At 38.6% G+C, this 22,415-nt stretch overlaps 1 protein-coding gene across 5 annotated transcripts in view; it reads right to left on the reverse strand.

Moving 5' to 3' along the window:
• LOC137625581 (lanC-like protein 2) overlaps positions 1 to 14,897 on the reverse strand; it is a 190,649-nt gene extending 175,752 nt beyond the window's left edge. The window contains exons 1-2 of one of the 5 annotated variants that reach the window (XM_068356511.1): positions 8,864 to 9,041; positions 79 to 292 (exon numbers count right to left, since the gene is read on the reverse strand). In XM_068356511.1, coding sequence (XP_068212612.1) covers positions 79 to 255 — 177 coding nt within the window. In that variant the 5' untranslated portion in view covers positions 256 to 292; positions 8,864 to 9,041. Of the gene's footprint in view, positions 1 to 78; positions 293 to 8,863; positions 9,043 to 14,715 lie in introns of those variants that run through there. The other 4 variants (XM_068356506.1, XM_068356495.1, XM_068356502.1 and 1 more) reach the window with 4 other exon arrangements.
• Between the last annotated feature and the right edge of the window lie 7,518 nt (positions 14,898 to 22,415).

Raw genomic sequence — 22,415 nt, forward strand, 5'->3', positions numbered from 1 at the left:
TGTCCAACATTCCTCTTAAATTTGGGCAATTATGACTGTCTGTCTCGTAACTTTAAATGAAAAGGCAACAATACTAACCTCATGTTTGGACTCATTTAATACAGGAGACTTTTCATCCTCAGAGTTGTATGGAAAAGGATTGTCAAAGTGCCTTCCATCATCTACAACAAGATATCCCTTTCCTTCTTTATCCATGTCCTGAGTATTTTCTGGGGCATCTTCACCTCTTGATCTGATAGACACTACTTCATCCATGGTTTGAGCAGGAATAGGAACAACCTCAGCACCTAGTCTGAAAGAAATTAGTTAAAAACCAAAACCATAAGAAATACTGGCCATAAAAATGTCAATACTTTTTACTATGGTATTCATACTTATAAAAATAACAAACCTACAAACAACTCAATAAAACAACAAATTTAAAGTAATATGACCAATTTGGAAATAATTTGTATTTTTCCTAATGATACAAACCTGTAGCTATTTATAGGGGATATTACTTTCGGCAAAGATGAAAAACGAGCCATTAGATTTTTGGTGAGGGTTAACCATCAGTGCACTAGATGGGGGGGGGGGGGGGGGGGGAGGGGGGTTAGTAGCTACCCCTCCCACCGACAGATTACGGTTGAGAACCCACTTTGCTAGGAGGTAGGAATTCAAAGGGGACTAGTGCTGATGGGCCAATATGTATGAATAGCTACAGGTTTGTATCGTTAGGAAAAATACAAATCTCTTCCAAATTCATCTTTTGTTCTGTAACTAAATACAAACCAACGCTATTTATGGGAAATGACTTACCCTTTAGGAAGGTTCAAGTCCTTGCCAATCTGGCTTTTGGCTTTGACCTGGAGTTTCCCCTTTATGTGCTTTGCACATAATTTGTGGAAACCTTACACCTCACTAAAACCATGCTATGCATATTCCGCGTCCTGCACATGCTGTGTGCTCATGATACTAGCAATGTGACTGTCTAGGTAAGATCTTCAGAGGTCACCAAGACATACCCAATACTCCCCTCGTTAGGGTAAGAGGACGCAACAAATATTGAAACAATACCAGGCTACACAAAGGAACAATAGTTTACCTGCAGTTGGTCGAGGTTACCTTTGCAGATGACCCTGGGTGCTGATTCCCCAAGAGAGGGGGGGATGAAGAAAAGAAAGAGCCAGCCATTCCCAATCATACTTAATCATACTTGCGCTACAAAATACTTTCATTTGAACGCCAGGGACGTAACAATGCCTTTGACGTCATGAGCCCTGATTCGACGTATCGGAGGAGGATCAGAGTTCAGTGCCAGATCAATGACCCTGCATATCCAAGCAGAGATGGTGTTCTTTGTGATCCTCCTCTTGACCTTCCCCATGCTGACGAAGAATGCTGGTACTCGGGGGCGAGCTGTAAGTGTATTTTGAGGTAATACCGTACCTCAATCTCTTTACTGGGGCATAGTAACGGTTGATCTGGGTCATCGGTTACACAACAGAGACTCTTTATCCGGAAGGAATTGAATCTAAGATCCGCTACACCAAGATTTTGAGTCTTTGCAATAAACTCAGGGACTAAGCTCAGGCTTACCTCTTCCCAACCTCTTGAATGGGCGATGTCATACGAGAGACCATGATGTTCACTAACTATTTTGGCCAAAGCCAAAGCGAGGAACACCGTCTCTGAGGCAGAGCCTCAAACCTTACCCTGGGCACAGTAACAGATGATCTGGATTGTCAGTTACCGAGTGGAGATTTGTTGTCTAGGATCCATCACCTCTGGAGACTGTGTCCTGGCAACAAACTCAGGGAAGAAACTGAACATTGCCTTTCACCCTTCTCATGAATGGACGAAGTCAAAAGAAAGACCATAAAGTTCCTAGACTTGTTTGGCTGCTGTCAAAGTGTGTAGGAACACCGTCTTCTTAACTGGGTGAAACCTTTTTGCCTGGTTAAGCAGATCGTAGGGAGGTCTCTTTGGAGACCAGAGAACCCGAACCATGTTCCGAGAGGGAGGTTTCAATTCCGACTGGGGAAAGGCAAGTTTGTAAGCCCGCATGAGTTAGGAAAGACCTAGTGATGAGGGGATGTTCCTTCCTTTCAGTTTGAAGGAGAGGCTCAAAGTTGAGTGATCGTCTTTACCTACCAAAACTGAAAAGGGGGTCTTTTTTTCCTGCAAATACTTGAAGATTCTGCTATTGCTGGAATAGAGGTATAGAGTGGAGAGATACAATTTCCCATGATACTAACCACAGAAGATGTTATACTTTGCCTGGTAGACTGATGCTGAGGAATTCTTCAGATATCCAGACAACTTTGCAACTTATTGTTAAAAACCTCTCTGAGAGAGGAGGCGCTGCATAGTCTTCAGGCGTGCAATCATAGCGAAGCTATAGCTTGAGGCAGATGTCGAAGTGTGGTTGTCTGTGACGTGGAGAGGGTTCTTTTAGAGGCTCCGTCAGGAGCTGCAGCAGGTTCGGAAAACATTCCGCGTAATGCCATAGTGGAGCTATGAGAGACATTGAGAGGCTGACCGATGTTCTAGCCTTGTTGAGTACCCTTCTAATCAAACAAAACGGGGACGAAACGTAAACGGCGTTGTTGTACCCACTGCATGCTTCTTGCCAGAGAGCCTTGGGGTCTAGGACTAGGGAACAGCAGAAGCCAAATGTTCAGGGGCGTTGCGAACAGATACACAGTTGGAGAACTCCATAGAGTCAGGACTTTGTAGGCTACAAGGTGATCCAAAGACCATTCGGTAAACCTTATCTGAGATGCTGTGCTCAGATTATCGGCGAGCACATTCCTCTAGTCTGAAATGAAGTGGGCTGATAGGGGTACAGAGCAGACTTTGTCCCATCTTAGTATTTATACTGTTAAATGGGAAGAGGCTGCGAGAAAGTTCCTTCTTGCTTGTTGATGTAGGCCACTGTATGGTGTTGTCACTCATCACACCACTGAGTGGCCCGTCAGAAACTGATGAAGCTGTTGAAGGACTGGAAAGTTGGCCTTCATCTCTTAAGAGATTCAAGTGAAGGTACTTTTGGACTCTGTCCAAAGGCCTGAGGTAGTGTGGTGCAGAACGATGGTCCCTCCTCCCTTCTTTTGATATATCTAAGCACAGCTTCAAGTTGGGGGGGGGGGATGAGAAGGGTTCACAACTCCGTAGATTCTCGACTGCCACCCATTCCTTGAGGTCCGTCCAATACTCTGGTTCCATGAAAATCAAAATGTCTGGGGAATCGAAGGCCTGATTCCAATTGGACTCAAGCTGCAACCGGAGAGAAAGAATCCTGAGGTGGCCGTTGGAAATTAGACGGGCCAGGGATGATAGGTGTCCGAGGAGGCATAGCCACTCTGGGCTGGGAATTCTTCTCGTCTTGAGAAAGGGTCTTGTGACCTTTCTAAGTCTCGTTATCCTGTCTTTGATAAGGTTTTTGTACAGACTGGTGTCTAGAATCATTCCTATATAAACCAGTCTTCTAAGAAGGAAGTAGGGAAAACTTCCCAAGGTCTACCCTGATCACCAGATCTAGGTAAAAAAATTCAGAAGTTTCAGTCGTCCAGAAAACGGAGGAGACGGATGTCGATCCTGTGAACCCAGGATGAGTGCTGTGGAAAGACCGAAGCACAGTGCCCCGAACTGGTATTTCTTGTTATCTAGACTGAATCTCTGATACTTCCTTAAAGATGGATGGTTTGGGACCTGGAAGTATGCGTCCTGTAGGTCCAGCGTGCACATGAAGACCTGTGGTCTTACCCCTTGTCCCAACTTCTCCAACATGGTGTGGACATCGGCCCAAAAGGTCAGCTCCTTGCAGATCCTTTTGCATAGGAGTTTGTTGACGTTGAGGTCTTGACTCGTGGAGGAAAAGATGGGACGCGATACCCTGTGTAAGGATTCTTCCCTGGGAGAGAACTCCTTTAACTGATAGAAGTAGGTAAGGAAACGCTTGACCCTACCATGCGCCCTGACGTGGTTGATGCTATTCCTTAGAAAAGCATTGTTCTGGCGAATGTTAACCAATGGTCAAGGGCTGGGTATTGTGGCTACTGTGCAGTTGGAGAGTGTTCGCGAGTAGTCACCTGTCGATAAGCCGTTGATGGGGGTTGTCGATCACTTTAGTGGATCGGTGTAATGGCGAGCGGCGAGTAGCGAGAAATGTGTTGTTTGGCTTCCGATCTAGGGAACAATGGGCAGAGGTTGACTAGAAAGTCTGAGTGACGAACTGCTGATGATCAGCGAATTGGCGACTTGTGAGCCGAAGATGGTAACTGACAAGCAGACGAAGGCTATCTGGTCGGTCAGTCAGCCATGGAAGGCTGGCAATCAGTGAGTTGGCGATTGGCTTGGAGCGCCCTGAGAAACAGCAGAATGGTTTAATGATCGCTAGTTGGAGATCGGCGAGCCATTGCAGATCAGCGCTCGGAGCTCTGAAAGGGAGCTTGGAAAGTTGATGATTGAGAACCGTATGGGTCGAGAAAGGTTTGACGATCGACTGTTGAGCTGATGATCGGTGAATGGCGATCGGAGCATTAGCGAATGGTAAGCTAGCAACAGGTGAGCTAGCAACAGCTGACTAATGAGGCCTGGCAATCGACGAGCTAGAGATCAGCAAGCTGACGATTGGTCATTAGAGAGTTAGGGGTCAGAGACCAGCGAGACTGAGGTTGATGATTGAAGAAAGACGAGCTAGCAATTGGCGATCTGGTGATTGGCGAGCTAGCGATCAGCCGGTTGATGATTTCTCATTAGTGGAAGACGAGCTGGCAATAAGCGATCGGAAGACTAGTGAACAGCGGTCGGCGAGCTGGCAATTAGAGATTGGCTAGCTAATGATAGGCTGTTCGCAACATCCAAATTGTGTTTGCTGACAGTGGTACTGTCAGAAAAACCTCCTGAAGAGAAAGGGACCAAGGGTTCCCTGTGAGGAGGCTCGACCGATGGTTGATGCGGTGGGTCCGCCTTTGAAGATGGAATCTTTGGGATCTTGAACCCTTCTGTAAAGTCTCTTCCCTCTTTTCCCAGCGGGCGCACTGAAATGCGGTTGCGGGGAGGGGAATGTGGCAATGGTGACCTGTCAAAAAGTTTTCCCTAGGGGAATGGGGAGATAGTGACCTTTCAAAAAGTTTTCCCTTTCATTCTTTTTGGCTCTCGCTTGAGTGCGCGGGAGCGTTGGCGAGCCAGAGCGCGCTTGTGTACAGGAGCGCGCTGGCGCGCAGGAGAGCACTGGCGAGCTGGCAAGCGCTGGTGCACAGGTGAGTGCTGGTGCACAGATGAGCGCTGGTGCACAGGTGAGCGCTGGCACGCAGGCAAGTGTTAGCGAGCTGGAGAACGCTGGTGCGCAGGCAACCGCTGACGAGCTGGAGAACACTGGTGTGCAGGGAAGTGCTGGAGAGCGCTGGTGAGCTGGCGAGCGCTGGCACACAAGAGAGCGTTTGCGAGCTGGAGAGCACTGACAAGTAGGAGAGCTCAGATGCGCAGGAGAGCAGGGGAGCACTGTTGCGCTGGTGAGCACAGGTGCGCTCGCGAGCCTGCAAACACTGGTGCTGAGAACAGCGAGAACGAACTGGAGAGTGCCAGCAATCAGGAGATTGCTGGGGCATTGGAGAGCAGTGAAGCGCTGGAGAACATTGACGAGCTGGAAAGCGCTGACGAGATGTTGGTGAGCGCTGGCGGCCAGCCAAAGGTCTAGAACGATGTGATAGAAGGCGTGTTCGTGAGGGCAAGAGATGTCTGAGACAGGAACAGAGAAGGCAGGTCTGGAACAAGGATGTGCCCTTAGGAAGGGTGAACATCCTCTGAAGGGGATTGCGAGCGATCCACAGAAAAGTCTAAGGCTGAAGTCAGAGGACTAGCAGCAGCATCGTTAGGAGAAGGTCCAGCAACGGCGAAGGTTGAGGGCCAGAAGACGATGGAAGAGGAGGCTCCTCTGCAGGGGAAGGCTGCATTGCTGAAGAGCCAAAGAGGCGTCTCTTTACCAGATGTGAAGGTGTACTTCTAAGGAGAAGGGATAACGCCCTCTGTGGGCCGGAGGATCACCAGTTGAAACGGAAATGCTGGCGCTGATCGCAGCAATAAACAAGTTTTAATTTATGTAAATTGACCACAAAATGAGATTACATTGTATTCGGATCATAATCCTTTAACTTTTGTTAAGATGAAAAATAATAATCAAAGGTTAACAAGGCAGTCATTAAGTTTGCAACAGCATTGTATTAATGTAAAGCATACTGCGCGTGAGCTTACCTCTTCCTCTTGACGAGCAACGTCTAGAACTTGATCGTGAACGCAAGGTTCGCGATCGTGAACGTACTGTTGTGTGAACGTCCCGAGTGCCTAGCTCACGAACGTGAGCGTTGACCTCGTGATCCTGAAGGTTGTACTTGCGAACGGAACCCAAGCGAGCATGAATGTTGTCCTCGTGTACGGGAGCTTCGACCTTGCGAACGTAAGCATTGTCCTCGTGATCTAGATCGACACGATCTAGGGCAGGAACGTCCAGACCTAGGTCTACACTCAGTTGCTCATGATCGTGAAGAACGCGATCGCGAGACTTTACCTCATGAAGAGGAACGCATCCAAGAATAGCGTTAAGACCGTTGGTCTCATGAGCGTGAAGCTCTAGAGCAAGAACGCCTTCTGGACAAAGAGCGTTGATATCGTGATGACCTTTGATCTCCATGATCTTCAGATTGCTGCGAACGACGATCAGGAGAAGAGTGTCCCGAAGGACGAGAAGAGGGAGAATCTTGTCCTTGACCGCTGCTGGTGGAAGGAGCGCTGGTCTCCTCGCTTTCTTCGCCCGAGGGAGAAAGATTGCGCTTAGCCTTCTTCTCTCTGCGCCATCCAAATCTCTCCCATTGGGAGGAAGGCCACTCCCTACACTCTACATAGGGTGAACCCTGCTCGAAGCGATGCCCTCTACATGAAGAACACAGAGTGCAAGGGGTTCCCACCGATGACATGAAGGTACCGCAAGCAGCACCCTCACGCCCAGGACATGTCCATATGAGGGCAATCAGATGAAGCACAAGCACACCTGAAAAGAGAAAGGAAAAATTACAAAGACAATGGCAGCCTTTGGAGGAGAGAGAGGAGACGTCTGCTCTCTACAAGCCAAAAGAAAAGTGACGTAGCTCACAGCCATGAGAGTATATATAGAGGTGGCAGGGTACCCTCCGTCTAACCCCCCCAACCTACTCACGTGGTTATGCAGGGTTGCCACCTCGCACTTTTAGTCTAATGGCTTCCTTCCAGCTTCGCTGAAAGATAATCCACATAAATAACGTAGAGTTTGTTAGTATGGTAACAATTCTGAATTTAAAGAAAACCATTTAAGTGTGCTAACCTTATTCACCAATTCTTTTTAACAAATTTCCAAATTGTACCTACTTCAAAACCTTACCCATCAAATGAAGATAACAGACCACTTTAGAGCCCCATAATCTTTATGTTAGGTTAGTAGAGGTTTGGTTTGAATAGATCCCTACAATTACAGGTGGTCTATAATCTATGGTGGTTTTAGGTAAATTGAGGGAGTAAAAGATGGGTGGACCCCAGGGCTAGGTAGAGCACACCTATGGCAAATTAAGTTGGTTAGGTTAGGTCAGGGATTTCATTACTTTTGAGACCATTGACCCCTTCAATAAGTCCTTAATCAATCATTGACTTCCTAGCAGAAAAACAAATCCAGTGAGTAGATAAGCAAATGAATTATATCTGTAATAAGTTAAGAAAATCCTTCACCTTTTCTTTTCATTCAATATTTCTTGATCATATTTTAATTTATACTTTTTATTATCTATTCTTCAATCTCTACTTCTCTCCCTATACCATATTAGTATGGGCATAATATTAATAATGAGAAAAATAAACTTTAGAAATCCTCCTGATGACATTGAGCACATTTCAAATAAATTAGAATACCCTTTTATTGAATTGTTTAAAGGTTAAAGGTCTCTGGTTACAGTTCCAATTTCATCTAGAGATGTTCATTGGAATAACACACCATCATATCTAACAACATCAATAACCTCCCAAGTTAACAGTTTAAACTAATGGGCCTAGGCACGGCTCGATCTGCCGCCATGCGATTGCAAGGCAAAAGCACTACTACTGTACTAGCCTTGAGGAATGGGAAGGATATTTAACTTGCAGACACAAGGGCACTGGTTTTTAGGGGTTGGAAATTGTGAATTTTAAATCTTAAGTCACCACATCATTCAATATTTGACATGCAGGTTTACTTGTCAGACCTGCACTGATAGGGACTGCATGTGCTTCAGTAAGTTGTATTTCATTGTCAGATGTATTTTTATTCCTTGAACGAATATCTCTTGGGCACAAACAGTTATTCGACCCTTTATTGAACCCCAAGCAATCCTCGACTGCCTTGATAGTCTCGACCACCTCTTGGGTTGATATCGACCTCATTGTGGTCCCCTAGATTTGAGGGTCGCAGATCCTATTAAAATATAGTTTTTGGAGTATTTCTAAGCGCTTTGAGTAAATAATAAACTAATATTTTACAGAACATAATTATTTAAAGCAATTAGGGATATTCCTAGGTACTCAGAAACTAAGCTATAATCTAGTCATGGTAAATATAAAAATCCGTGCAAACCTAAAAAAATACACACAAAACAAAGTACATTTCGACATTTTCAGCGTTCCCAATACTGCTGTATATACCTATCACTGTAGACAGCTTAAATCTTGAAATTATGAAACAGCTGCTAAATAGCATACGGTATCTTACTGCCGTTGCCATGGGGTTAGGAATCAGCACAAGAATGCAATACCAGAATACTGTAGCTTTTCTGCAATATTCAGTCTCTCCCGTGATAAATTAACTTAAACATATAAAACTTACATAGTAATGTCTAAAAATCTTACCAAATGCTATCGACAGAATTAGCAGGCCAATTCTGAGGTGTCTTAACTGACAACTAGCAACGAATCCTGGTTTATCCGTACTGTCAATTTGTCAGAGAAATATTTGTCGATTATTTGTGGTTTGTAACTTTGTACAGCATTAGCAGTAGGCGCTGATTCTGAGCTTACTAGCTATGTAACGGCTCCCTCTCTTGTCTTTGACGATTTCACTAAGTTTCTGATCCAGGTTTAATGCGATTTGCAATATACAGTTCTTTCTCTGATTTTCAATTTAGCATAGATTTTTTTCTTATAAATTTTGGTTCCTTAATCTCGTGTATCTGTAAAGGTAGTTTTCTTGTAAATGGTTGATTTGTGGTATTTACGTGGTATCTTATAATCCCGTTCTGAAACCGGTCCTAGTATTAATTATCTATTTATACAAGAAACTAGTTTCATTTGATCTAAACTTTCCACTATCACTATAACCTCGCAAGATTACCCTGACTTCCCTCCTCCTAGCGATCAAGCTCGCACATATTACTTAACAGGATGGCAGCTGTAATGCTAAGATGCTCAAATTACCTTTGATTGATATAAAAAGGCCAATAACCAATACAAGCAGTCATTAATTAATATGACTAAGATTAGCTATATAAAAAGGGCGAGTTCCATACTAGCCTTATGACTCTGCAGTTATCGGCGTTGGATTTCACAAACTCTTTTGTTATGGTATGCCAGTGTAATATATTAGTTTGATTAATTGAATTTTATATTTGCTTGTTTCCCACAATTCTGTATAATTGTTATCGAATGTTGGGCTGGTCTGATGCTAAAGGTGGTCTACATGGCATTTCCGTTTTTGAGACAATATTGTTGATTGGGCTTGGGACCTACAGTATTAGTGTGTGCACTGGTATTTTTGAAGCTTCAGATGCTCTTGTAAGAAATGTGGAGACGACCTTTTTTTAAACTTTCCAGACACACCAGGGCATCTCCCGGATTTTGTCAGTCAGGATACAAGGTAACTGATGTAATATGTATAGGCATTTATGATTATGCTTTAGACAGAGTTTTCCTAACTTTTGGCACCATTTGCTGAGATTTACTATATAGGTTTATTGGATTATGGATTGGTGGCACTGATTAACTTCACTATTTCAAAAGGATAGTAAATTGTGTTTTTATATTTCTTTCAGTATGATATGGGTGTAATACCTGATCCATAGAATTAGTATTAATGTCATTTTAAAGTATTATTGAAGGATAAACTCTGAGTTTACTATGGATGAATACATGTGACTGTATGCATGCGTGTAGATAATAGAATGAAGTAAAAAAAATAAGTAAAATTGTGTTTGATTCTGGTCCATAGTGTCCCAAACCCATGCTAACAGAACTACTGTTACAGATCTCTCTCTCTCTCTCTCTCTCTCTCTCTCTCTCTCTCTCTCTCTCTCTCTCTCTCTCTCTCTCTCTCTCTCGTTATCGTGTAGGTCTAATGTCCAAGCAGAAGGGCTTCAATCCAACTGACTTTTTTTTCTTGTTGATATTGTTTTCTTGTTTAGTTTACCATTAAGAGTGGGTGTAATAGTAGGGTATACGAGTTGTTAAAGCAGAGTTTACACATCGTTTGTCTTTTTCGTTTGATTTAATAGACTGTATGAATTTAGGTCATATTCCTTAAGGATCGTTACAGGGATCTGGCAGGCCATTCAGTGCCCATGGGATACCGGAAGAAACCCCTGCAGTTTTTATTATATAACAGCAAAGGTAATTTTACAATAACCTTATAATTCTACTCACGAAACCAGCTGCAACTTGCCACTATATGTTAAAACGTATTTTCATTACACGAGGCAGATATTTTCAAGTAACAGCTTACTTTGAGATACCACAGTAATTCAAGAATAAATAGAATTCCTTTCTAAACAAATTATGAAAATGCAATTCTGTGAAAAATAAAATCATATTCCAGCACCGCAATCACACTTAGCGAAAAAGTCCATAGTTTAGCCGCAACCACACAAATAATTGTATAGTCATAGATTAAATACAATAAAATTGTGCATTGTCAAGCATTGCATTATGAAGTGATTAGAGGTTAATAGCAGAAACAGGAATATGACCAGTTGAAAGTAGAGTAGAGTATAAAAAGTTGATGCTGTTTCATAACATCAGCTGATAAACGATTAATTTAGGACTTAGTGAAAGACCAAATAAGGGAACAATATGGGGAATGTTGGGAAAAAAGTACCCTGTATTATAGAAAAGGGCAAAAAATATATTAAGGTTGAATAAGTAAGAAAATATAAGAAGCAAGAACTCAAGAAAGAAATAAAAAAAAAGTGACAAATGAAATTTAAAAAAAAAATAGAAGAAAAGAAAGCAGCAATGACCAAACAAGTTTGTAAATAATAACAGCAAAAGATATTACATAGGAAAACTTAGCACTAAGGAAGCAGTAATAGTTATGAAAACAATGTTGAATATGATAGAATTAAGTCTTTACAGACAGATAGAATTAAAAGAAAATTATAGGAATAGGAATGAAAAGGATAGGCTTTGTGTGTTGTGTAGTGAGGCCGATGATACAACTGAGCGTATACTTAGCTGTAATGAATTAAGAAAATTTAGAAGTAATGACATAGAATTGGGGAATTTAGAAACACCAGCTAAAGATGTTGCCCGTTATATTAGACAGGCCCTGGAAGTTAGATGTAAAAAGTATGCAAGCTGTGCTGTCTGTGCAGGATGTAATAAATTAAAATAGATATGCAGCGCTTTCTTCCTAGTAACTTGCCCACAATCATCGTATTGTGAAGGGAGCAACGACGAACCTGTAACCCAGGATAAACAAGTCCAGAATAGACCATAGATATTAAAATTAGATACAGAAGTATTATGTCGATTTTAAATGAGCAGCATTTTAGAAATGATACTATAGTTTTCGGCAATTCATATATAACTGCACAATATTGACAAAATTCTATTTTGATAATAGAGTAGTTGCATAGCACACACAGTATTATATGAAGATCAGTCTCTATCTCTAATGAAAACTACATGATGCAACTTTATGCCTTCATTGCACGACCGAATCCTCCTCCTCCTGACCCACTGATGTCCCATCAAGATTTATATCTCGATCTTGCTTATGGTTGTTATACTGATTTTCTCATCATTAATTTTTCCCTGTTTTACTTTTGCAACCTTCTTAGTACAAACTGTTAGGGCCCGGCCAGACCCAGCGCGGCTAGCGGCGAGGTTAGCGGCAAGAGGTTCCCGCGGCAAATTGAAACCTTAGGTATCTCATGTAGGTGGCCAGATAGGAGGCGCGGGTAGCCTCAAGCCGCTGCAGTTGCAGCCAGACTATGTTTCATTTTTTAAAAAATCGCGGCGGTTCGAGTGTCTTCACCCAAGATTACGACATTTTTCATCAGTTCCTGAAGGGATACGCGTTCAGTTGATCGTTTTCAGCCATAACTAATCAACAATTTATTGGGAGGTGTTTCGGGGAGCAAAAATAAATTAAATAAATGGAAGTTATGGCAATCGACTGCAAACGGATGGTAATAAAATAGTGGGTAGGCCTACGCCTTTTTGTGCTTTGCAACCTATTTAATCACCATTTAGTTATATATCTATCTATCTATCTATCTATCTATCTATCTATCTATCTATATATATATATATATATATATATATATATATATATATCTATCTATCTATATATATATACATACATACATACATACATACACATATATATATATATATATATATATATATATATATACATACATACATACATACATACATATATATATATATATATATATATATATATATATATATACATATATATATATATATATACATATATTATATATATGTATATATATATATATATATATATATATATATATATATATATATATATATATATAAGATATAGAGAAATTTCAAATGTGAAAAGAATCGTATGTACATTTAAACAATATATCTTATGCAAATGCTAGTTAATTCTGGAATGAAAGGGACAATGATTTTTCGTGAAGTTTATCATATTTGAAGCAATTATAATACCTAGTAAGAGAGGGATGAGGTTGTCTATAGTTCGACGTTTGTTTTTTTAGCCTGAATCCATGAGGGATGTTGCCATAAAAGAATCAAAAGACTTGGGAAATATGCAGATATTCATTAAATCTGTCGCCGTACAAACGAGACTGGCAACATTAATTTCAAAATTAACTTATTTTCCCTTCTCTGTTTATTAAAATCATGAATCCAGACTCTTGTGTACTTTATAGATCAGATTAGAATAACGATTTTCAATCGGAAGTAATTTCCTACTCAAACACCATCGTCATGTTTACGAGGAAGGCTACCTTCGAAAGCTGGGACTGGGAGTGGAGGAGGCAAGAGAGGTGTGGCGGTTCCGGTGTGGCCACCCAACATTTTGTCGCTGGCTTGCCGCCCGAGTCATGCCGCTAACCTCGCCGCTCATCGCGCTTGGTCTGGCCGAGCCCTTAATTCTTGGAAATGGCTTTATAGTTAACGTGATGTTTATATAAGCTTCAATGATTATATATTTTCCTAACGTAAAAGTATGTCCTCTTTTATGCAAATACCAGTCAAAAAGTGATACAACTATATTCTGCTTGGTCTAGCCAAGCAAGCATGAAAACAATGACAAAAATTAAATAATGAATCCCCAAAACAAATATCCTGATCTAAATTATTCCTCTTAGAAGTCGATTAGCTTCAGGTAATAATCAATAGCTTTCACATATTTACTTTAAAGGCCATTTTCCTGGTCCTATTGCACAAAACCCTATGCAATACAAGACCTACAAGATCTGTTTGTCGTATTCATTCTTCGGTATTTTGAGCATTACGCAGCGTATTCGGTGTTAATTGTCATATCCACATTATCGAAGCAATCTGGAAATAAAAGTCTTCAGTTTCTTCTTGAAAGCCTTAATACCTTCAGACTTTACATGTCTAATGGGAGCTTGTTATTCACTCATGGGCCACATATTTGAAAGTTATAGAACCTACAGTAGAGGTACATTTTGGCTCCAATAACTTTAAACAATCTATAACTATTCCTGCGTCAACATGATTCGTTGGCTGCACGATGTGTAGCAATCCTTTTAGTTATTTTGTACGTCCGGCTCTGATAACTTGATAAGTCATTGCGCATATCTTAAACTCTACTCTCGCTTTAATAGGCAGCCATTGTAACGCTTCCTGTAGGTGGGACACCTTTTATCAATTTTGCTCCTCTTTTTATCATGCTTTGAAATTCTTGAGTTTAATTTTTGGTATATTGTAATAGATGGAGTTAAAGTAGTCAATCGTGATAATAACACAGTTAATCACAAGTTTTTTTTAACAGAATATTCATCAAGGTACTTCTTTACTAAAGCAGTGTTTCTTAGGTGATACCCAGCGATTCTTGCTACATCATTTGAGCACCGAGAGACAAATTGCAGTCAAGTGATACACCTAGGTTACAAACTCTACTGGATATCGGGACCAAGTTGCTATTAATACCTATTTGGATGTCACCCAAGTTTCTTAAATAAGTTTTCTTTCCTACCACCATAAACTAATTTTTTTTTTAATTTAGTTTTAGTTGGTTAACTGTCATCCATTCCTAAACACCAGTAAGAACCTGGTTTAAAGTTTCAGCGGTATCATCAATATAATTCATGAAGTAAAATTGGAGAAGTAAAATTGTGTATCACCTCCAAATAGTTTAAACTTCACTGCATGTCTCTGTAGTACTTTTGATAGACCAATGGTATAGATACAAAATAAAAATTTTCTCAGTAAACTTACCTGAGGTAGCCTACCCCTCTGCTTAATGGTTCATATGATAAGCGCAAGTTCCCAATTTGTACACAGTAATTTCTGTCAACCAAGTATCCTTTTAGATACTCAAAAGCTTGATCTTCAACGCCGATGACCCGTAGATCATTTAGTAGCAGTTCATGCACAAATGTATCCAAAGCAGCACTAAGATCAAGTAATACCACAACTGTTTTCATCCATCACTTCCAGCAGACCATTTACAACAGAGCATATAGCTGTCTGTATGCTGGCTGGTTGTCTAGCGTTGCTTCGATTCTTTCGAGATAGCTAACTATTTTTTGAAAAATTACACATTCTAAAACTAATGAAATAAGGCATATTTGAAATAAGTCTGTATGAGCAAATGACAGACTGTCAATTGCGTTTACTGTGATGAGTACGATACTGCTTTATGTAAAATTCTAATGCTTTCTGACATATTATTTTCAGAGATACGCTTCACATCACTCTTTATTCATTGGTAATTAAGATTAAAAGTATGAATATGTCACTCTGAACTTCAAATGTCTTTTGGCTCACTGATGGTCAGTGAAGTTTTTGAAATAATTATGATACGATGGAAAGGAAATATGATCTGCAAAGTTCCACTTTTAACGATATTGCAGGTGAAAAGTTGACCATGGAAATACACACTTCAATGGGTTGAAACCCCTGAAAGACCTGTGTAACATTTTCATATTTTTATTAAAGTAGTTGTTTAAATAACTAATATGGAATTATTCTCTTATCCACCATTTGAGAGAAATTGGTAAACCTTACCGATAATGGCCAGTATACGGACAGATGCAGTCCGACTTCCATTATCCAGAAAGGTATCGTGACACTGTACAATGTTTTCATTTTTTTTAACACATGTTTTGGAAATACAAAAAGAGGTAAATAAATCCAGCCATTCTTCCTAGATATTTTATTATCAGCTTCATAGTACTACAGTGGTACAGTTGCAGTGATCCAGGCTAAAAGACATGGAGACCTGAGGCGACCAGAGAGGACAACAGGTCGACGAGCTAAAAAAAAAAAAAAAGAAAAAAACTGCGCTGCGTATACTGACCTGCAGGTCATCAGCGACAAAATCTAATGACAGCGGCTTGTTATTGACTACTGATTTTTTTCCTGTATCATCAAACTCAATATATCATCATTGTTATCTTCGTAATAATCATCTTCGAGGGTGGCTCCCCCACCAAGCTTATATGCAAGATTAAAGGAAGTACTATAGAACTAAAGTAAAGTCGATAAGCCTCAAGCGATGGGAATATACAATTTTATTTTTTCCAATTCTTTGGTTGCTGCTAAATTATCTGAATTTTGGGGATTACAATTTTTTTGTTGAGAAGAAAGACAGACTTATTCAAAAAGTAAAAGAAAATTCTTACACTTCATCTTGCATAACAGCTTATTCATAAAAATAAAATGTTACTAACGTTAACCATGTGAATCCAGTTGAGTGATATGATTTTTTGAGTCTCTGATAATGGGTATATATTTTCAACTCTGGATGGAAGTATCTCTCTACTTTCAATAATTGATGGCTATAATCCCTATATATTGTAAAACTGTAGTAAAATACTCAATATTCCCAAATAGACTGGTGTTGCGTTATTGCAACACAACTACTTACACCACCTTTCCTATAAAATTTGAGATTTAATTTGTCTTTTCCCAATACACTACATAAATCGCTCTGAATTCTACAGGAATAGGTAAACTGTTTCTGTCTTATTGTATGTCATGAGTGAGGAAATTTAAAACATTTATATGGAATAATAGGCATAAGAACATGGGCGTAGTGACTAAATTCATTTGTTACTTTACACTTCAAAATACAGCAATTCAGCTACTTTAAGTTCGATCTTACTTTTGATAGCGTCTCTATAATTCCTCAATTAAAATACTGTTTTAAAGTGACCTTCAATTATTAAAAGTAGATTACATCTCAGCACTATTTAGCCAGGAGTTCCAGTGTAGGTACTTTGTCGACAGGTTGGACATTCAGCACCTTACCAACGAGTTGTGGTGAATCAGTCGATTCATCTTATTCAAAAGGATTGTATGCATGCACATATATTAAGCTTGGGTAGGATATAATAAAGACAGTTACTTGATGGTCTAGCTCACGTGAGGTTTACTTGTATTGGAGCGAGGGAAGGAAAAGTGGAAAATGAAGTATAGGGAAGCAGAGATATGGGAGACCCACCTGCTTCATTTTTACCATTCATTAATACATGGTATGTATGCACATGCTTGCACACTTGACAAATGTACTGCAGTTCTACTGCGTGCAGAAACGTATGATCTGCTATGCAGACAACTGTGTAGAGTTGTATTAGAGACCAATGCAAGTTAAAATAATCTATCTCGAATGACGCAATTTCCTTTAGAACTGGAAGGGTCTTTGATGGTTATTTTCAAGAGAAGCTCGTAAGAGATTTTGAAGTTACATAGTAACGGCAAATAATTTTCCTTGAATTTTGCAATAAGATTGTTTCTCTTTTTCATCTGGATCACAAAGGCGATGCAAAATGAAAGATGTGGTATGATAGGATTGTTTCTTTAACCGGAAAAAGTTAACAAAGTTTTCAACCCATTGACCTTTTTTTATGAGATTGCATGGAATATTTATATTGTTTTAAGAATACATCTGAGATGGACACTTTAACCAACGGTTGTCAAAAGTCATTAAAGGTCTAGTGATTACATGATCAAGTAATTTTGAAGACAACTGACTGAAGCTCACCTATTTTTTGAGCAACAAAAACTAGGCGTTTCAAAAATGGAAAACTGTTTTCTAAGTCAATGTCAGTAAACATTACCGTAACCTTTGAAATTTTACAGTTATATCAGCAAAGCATATGATCAAGTTCTAGGTAATTAACAAGTGCAATCCCAACACATTCCTGATATCGTGAAAGGCTTTTCAAAACGAGTTGTTATGGCAGCTCACACAGGAATAACCAGGTTTCACGATTAACTCAGGGCACAAATCCTCTAATGCACACTGTACAATATTTACCTTGAATTCACAAAAAACCCAAGAAAAGAAATTAATTTTGTGTATTGCATATTCCTGAAAGGTGATTTTGCGTTTTGATTTTTGTATTCTTTAAATATACCTTTGCGACTTCCAATGTCAATAATGTATTTTTTTTCTGACATCTGTGATCAGCAAAAGAATAACAATATAATTACTGCACACATTCAGTAACTCGATGGTCGTAAATTACTGAAAATAACACATATGTATGTAAAATGGTACACTTATTTGTTCTTTGATAAGATACATTACCTATAGCCATGCAAAAAAGAAAAAAAAAAGTTATAATGACATATCCAGTTAACTAGCTTTACATCCACGGGAGGGATATTGTTGACGGATGTTCGACACAATTGTTAATTTTCATTATTGTTTTATCGTAATTTGATTTGTATTGCATCTCAACTGACTACTACAAATATTGCATTTCAGTATATTGCTATCGGTGAATTCGACCACACTCGCATGAAAAAGAGCACATCGCTACAATTTCAACAATACAACGATTATTTCAAAATATGGATAAACAAACAATTTTACCTTTTGAATCTTCGACAATACAGTAATTAACATTGTATTAATTGCTTGCATACAACCAATTTTGATTATCGATACGTTCAGTAAACAATACAACCTTGACTTTTTATTTTGAATGTTGATGTAAAACATCAACGTTTTTCCCTTTTCTCAACACTAATTTACAATGATAATGCCAATTTTTACATTCCTTGATACTGCACTCGATGACAGCGTAATGGCAAGTAACAACATAATCAGTGATATCTTACCAAAAACTTGAGGGACATTCTCTGAGCAAGTGATGTCAAACCTGAGTCTCACAGGGACACAGATAACCTTCGCACACGAGTCCTTTAGTAGCGACAACTTAGAATATAACTGGCATAAAGAAATGAAGTTTTGAATAGAATCCACAGAAAATGTCCCACAAAACTGAATTATTGATTCGTCACGTAATACTGATCAGGCTGATTATGTGAATACTTGTCGAAATAAAGCTATGAGATTCTTTAAGAGTGTAGACTTGGATTTAAATCTTCAAATAAAGCATATAGATCTTAGAGTTACACAAAATCTAAAATCATGTTGATGTAAATGTCTGAATAGTTGGTAATTTGAAGAAAATGGCTAGAAACTTTTTTTGTATGAACCTGATACTGCACAATAATAAGATTTGAATTGTAAGATTTGGATACATTTACACTTGCGTAGGAGACTGCACGCAAAGGGCATGGATTTCTGATAAGAAGTATCACCACTTCTTAATTGTGGAGATGGAGACAATTTTTAAGTTCAAAACAGCTAAGGTCACAAAATGGTTTTCTAATTTGTAATAAGAGAAAACTAAGTGTGAACTAGATAACGTCATTTCGCTTTAAAGTAAATTATAAGCATTTATTATTCAATTAATTATATGTATATACTTTATATATATACAAATCTATATTTACGAATTTGTATAACTTACTTCAAAGGATTTCAGTCAGTTCGAAACGTAGTTATTATTTTAGTTAGAAAATACATCTTCGAGTTACTTTGAAGTTTGAGTTTCAACTTGAATATTACTTAAAATGAGCTAAATAAATATCTAGCAATACTTTCAGTGTGAAATTGTATTTAGTAAGATAATAAAGACGGGAACATGATAATGATCTTCATAGTAAACTGAATTAAAAGCGACCAGGGTTGAAACAATAATTGGCAAGGGTTTTTGCAATCTCTGGAAAGGTTACAGAGTCTTTATAATTCTATTCAACCTTCTGGAATTTTTTGCCAAGTTCACTTCATGGAATGTCATGTTGGGCACCCATATTTCCAATACTATTAGACTGTCTTCAAGCATGTCGAAGTAATAAAGAACAAATAGTCAGATACATTTCGTTCTGAAGTCGTTCGCAAATATTTAGTCTTTCACAAGTCCAATGGCTGCATAAAATGAACATTTAGTGAAATTTAGTAATTTCTTGATATGCAGAAGCAAATCACTGGAATTTCACACTTTATTTCTCATGAGATCAAGATCATTACCTCACTGCCACATTGCAATAAAATAAAGCGCCCTGTTTTAAAATACTCAGTGCTATTTAACTATTACTTATAATAATTATAATATGAAGAGTTAAGCACAATTGCAACAAAAGCTCGTCCAAGACTGCGCTGTACCTCCGATTCCATTACGTGAACCAAACCGTGTGCATTGTTGTACTCTTCTTGTCTTTTACTTAGTCTAGTGTTAGCTTTATGAACAGTTGGAACTGTAGATCATACATGCTTAGGATTTAAGCCCAAACTCCATATACACTCTTCATATAGTTTGATGATGGGTAAAGAGAGGCCTTCTGTAAAGAGCTTTGGGGATTTCATAACTGCAAATTTTGTTGAAAATTGTCTATTTCGAGGATGTTAAGATCAGGTGCAGCAAAATCTAAAACAAATGCTATCTAAATCTTGCTGCTGCATAAACCTGTTCATCCAGAATCTTGTACGAACGAGATTATTGTAATGTAATTGATTTTATGTTTATGGTTGAGAAATGCATTTCTATATTAGGAAAAAAAATCTACTCCAATGACAGTCAACCTTGGATACATTTCGTGGAATTTGCGTGTACATTTTAACTATTTAACTTTGTATATTTAATGACAAATTCAAACTTTAACACTGAAAATAAGCGTGAACTAGAGTTGGTTTATGGTTAAAAGATTCTGTAACAGATCATTCCACTAGAGATATCCTGGCCTTTATCCATTGCGTTATTGTAAAGTACCCAAGATCAGGATTTCATTAATTAATTTGAAAGAAATCAATCTAATGTACTATTCTTTTTTTAAACTCTGTTTACTAATTAATAAAAGTAAACATCAGAAAATTACAAAATTAAATATACTTTTGTGTGTGTGTGTGTGTGTGTGTGTGTGTGTTTTTTGGGGCATTTAGCACTAGACCTATAAGTGGAATTATTTGGACACCTGGGTTGGTTCCAAGGTCGTTATAGTCACTGAGGTTTTTCATAAAGAGCAGTCAGCTTTAACAGCTATTATTGTTAACGAAAATTTTTTATCAAAGGAATTCTAAAAAAAAGAGAACATCATAAATTTATGATAATTCAACTTAATGTTGAAAATAAATTATGCTCTCGAGAGTTGCAGGTTATGGTGTCTCACGTTTTGTAATAGTTCAAGTAAGCTTTTACCAATAATGACTGAAACCCGCATCTTTGATATCTGACAACCGCAGTTATCTACCTTATTTGATTTATTTCCAATGGTTAAGCAGCCGAGAACTGAGCGGTGTATGACTTCCGAAACACCATTACAAGTAATGAATTGTAATCGGGTTTAGTTACATGATGTCGAGAAAAAAGGTCTACAATTATTCGTTCCTGAGTTACATATAGAATTTATTTTCTCTTGTCTGAAATCTCTCTAATTCAATAGTACTGGTCCGAGCATATACAAATCCAGTGGAAGATGGATTTGAGACGGCACATAATACTGTAAGATCGTCAAATACCGAATTTCCTTCTTCCTCTTATTCAATTTTACTCAATTACCAAGTTCTGAGTAAAATCCATTCAGTAGAACAATGTGATGATGTAAATAGGAGTCAAGAACAGGAGGAGTAGTAAACGAGAAGCCATTCCAAACACCAACATTGCTAAAGGGCTTCACAAAATCTATATTCCTTTTGAGGCTGATCAATCGACTTGACACCTACTGAGGTCACCTCAGGGCATGCAGAACAGACTGGAATTGAGAATATCAGCTTCTATTATGGCTTGGTGATCTTTGAAGACACAAAATGTGACCAAAGACATGCAAAATGTGCATGTGTTTAACGACTGAAGAGTTTATCCTGCAATATTTTTGGCATCTGACCGTTTCAAGATAACAGTAGCGAAACAATCTTTCATACTAGGATGACAGTGACAAAACTTAAATTTGAGTCTATTTTATAAAAAACTTGTGCTGGGTAAAATCTAAATAGAATGTCAACCAGACCCCTTAAAATATAATGTGCACTCTTAAGTTTTATTATATTTCATAATGACAGATAATACTGTATAACAGTGTTGGAAGCTGAAAAATAACTGAGCAATACAAGGAATAAATGTTTTTTCATTGCAATGTATAAATTTCAGCGATTCAGTTCCATATTTGTACAAAACTTAACTCTTAACTATGCTTACAGCTCTTTTGCATAATTAATGCACATGCTGATTGCCCGGTACATGCAGAAAATGGTCTGAGGTAATCCTTGAACTGAATCATATCCCTTTTTGCCAAAACATTCAATAGTTTTTAAAATATATTCAGATGTATTTGTACGACAAGGAATTCCATGGTCTCAGGAGTATTTAAGCCTCGAGAATTGAACGATTTAACGTGAAGCGTTGGAGTTCCAGTACTCTATAAGGATTTTGGTTGAAATTTTACAAACCTCTTAAGACCGACTGCATTAGATTGACTGGTAGTCGTTACGCTCCAGAAGTTTTATGATCAGTTATTGCAGTCAATTCTTTATAGACATTATTACTAACTAGCACTTGCAATGCAAATTTGATGTAGAAGATGCTGAATAAGGTGCCTTGGTTGAAACAAATTAAACTATAAGG

This window comes from Palaemon carinicauda, chromosome 2, assembly GCF_036898095.1.
Source record: "Palaemon carinicauda isolate YSFRI2023 chromosome 2, ASM3689809v2, whole genome shotgun sequence".
NCBI lineage: Eukaryota > Metazoa > Arthropoda > Malacostraca > Decapoda > Palaemonidae > Palaemon > Palaemon carinicauda.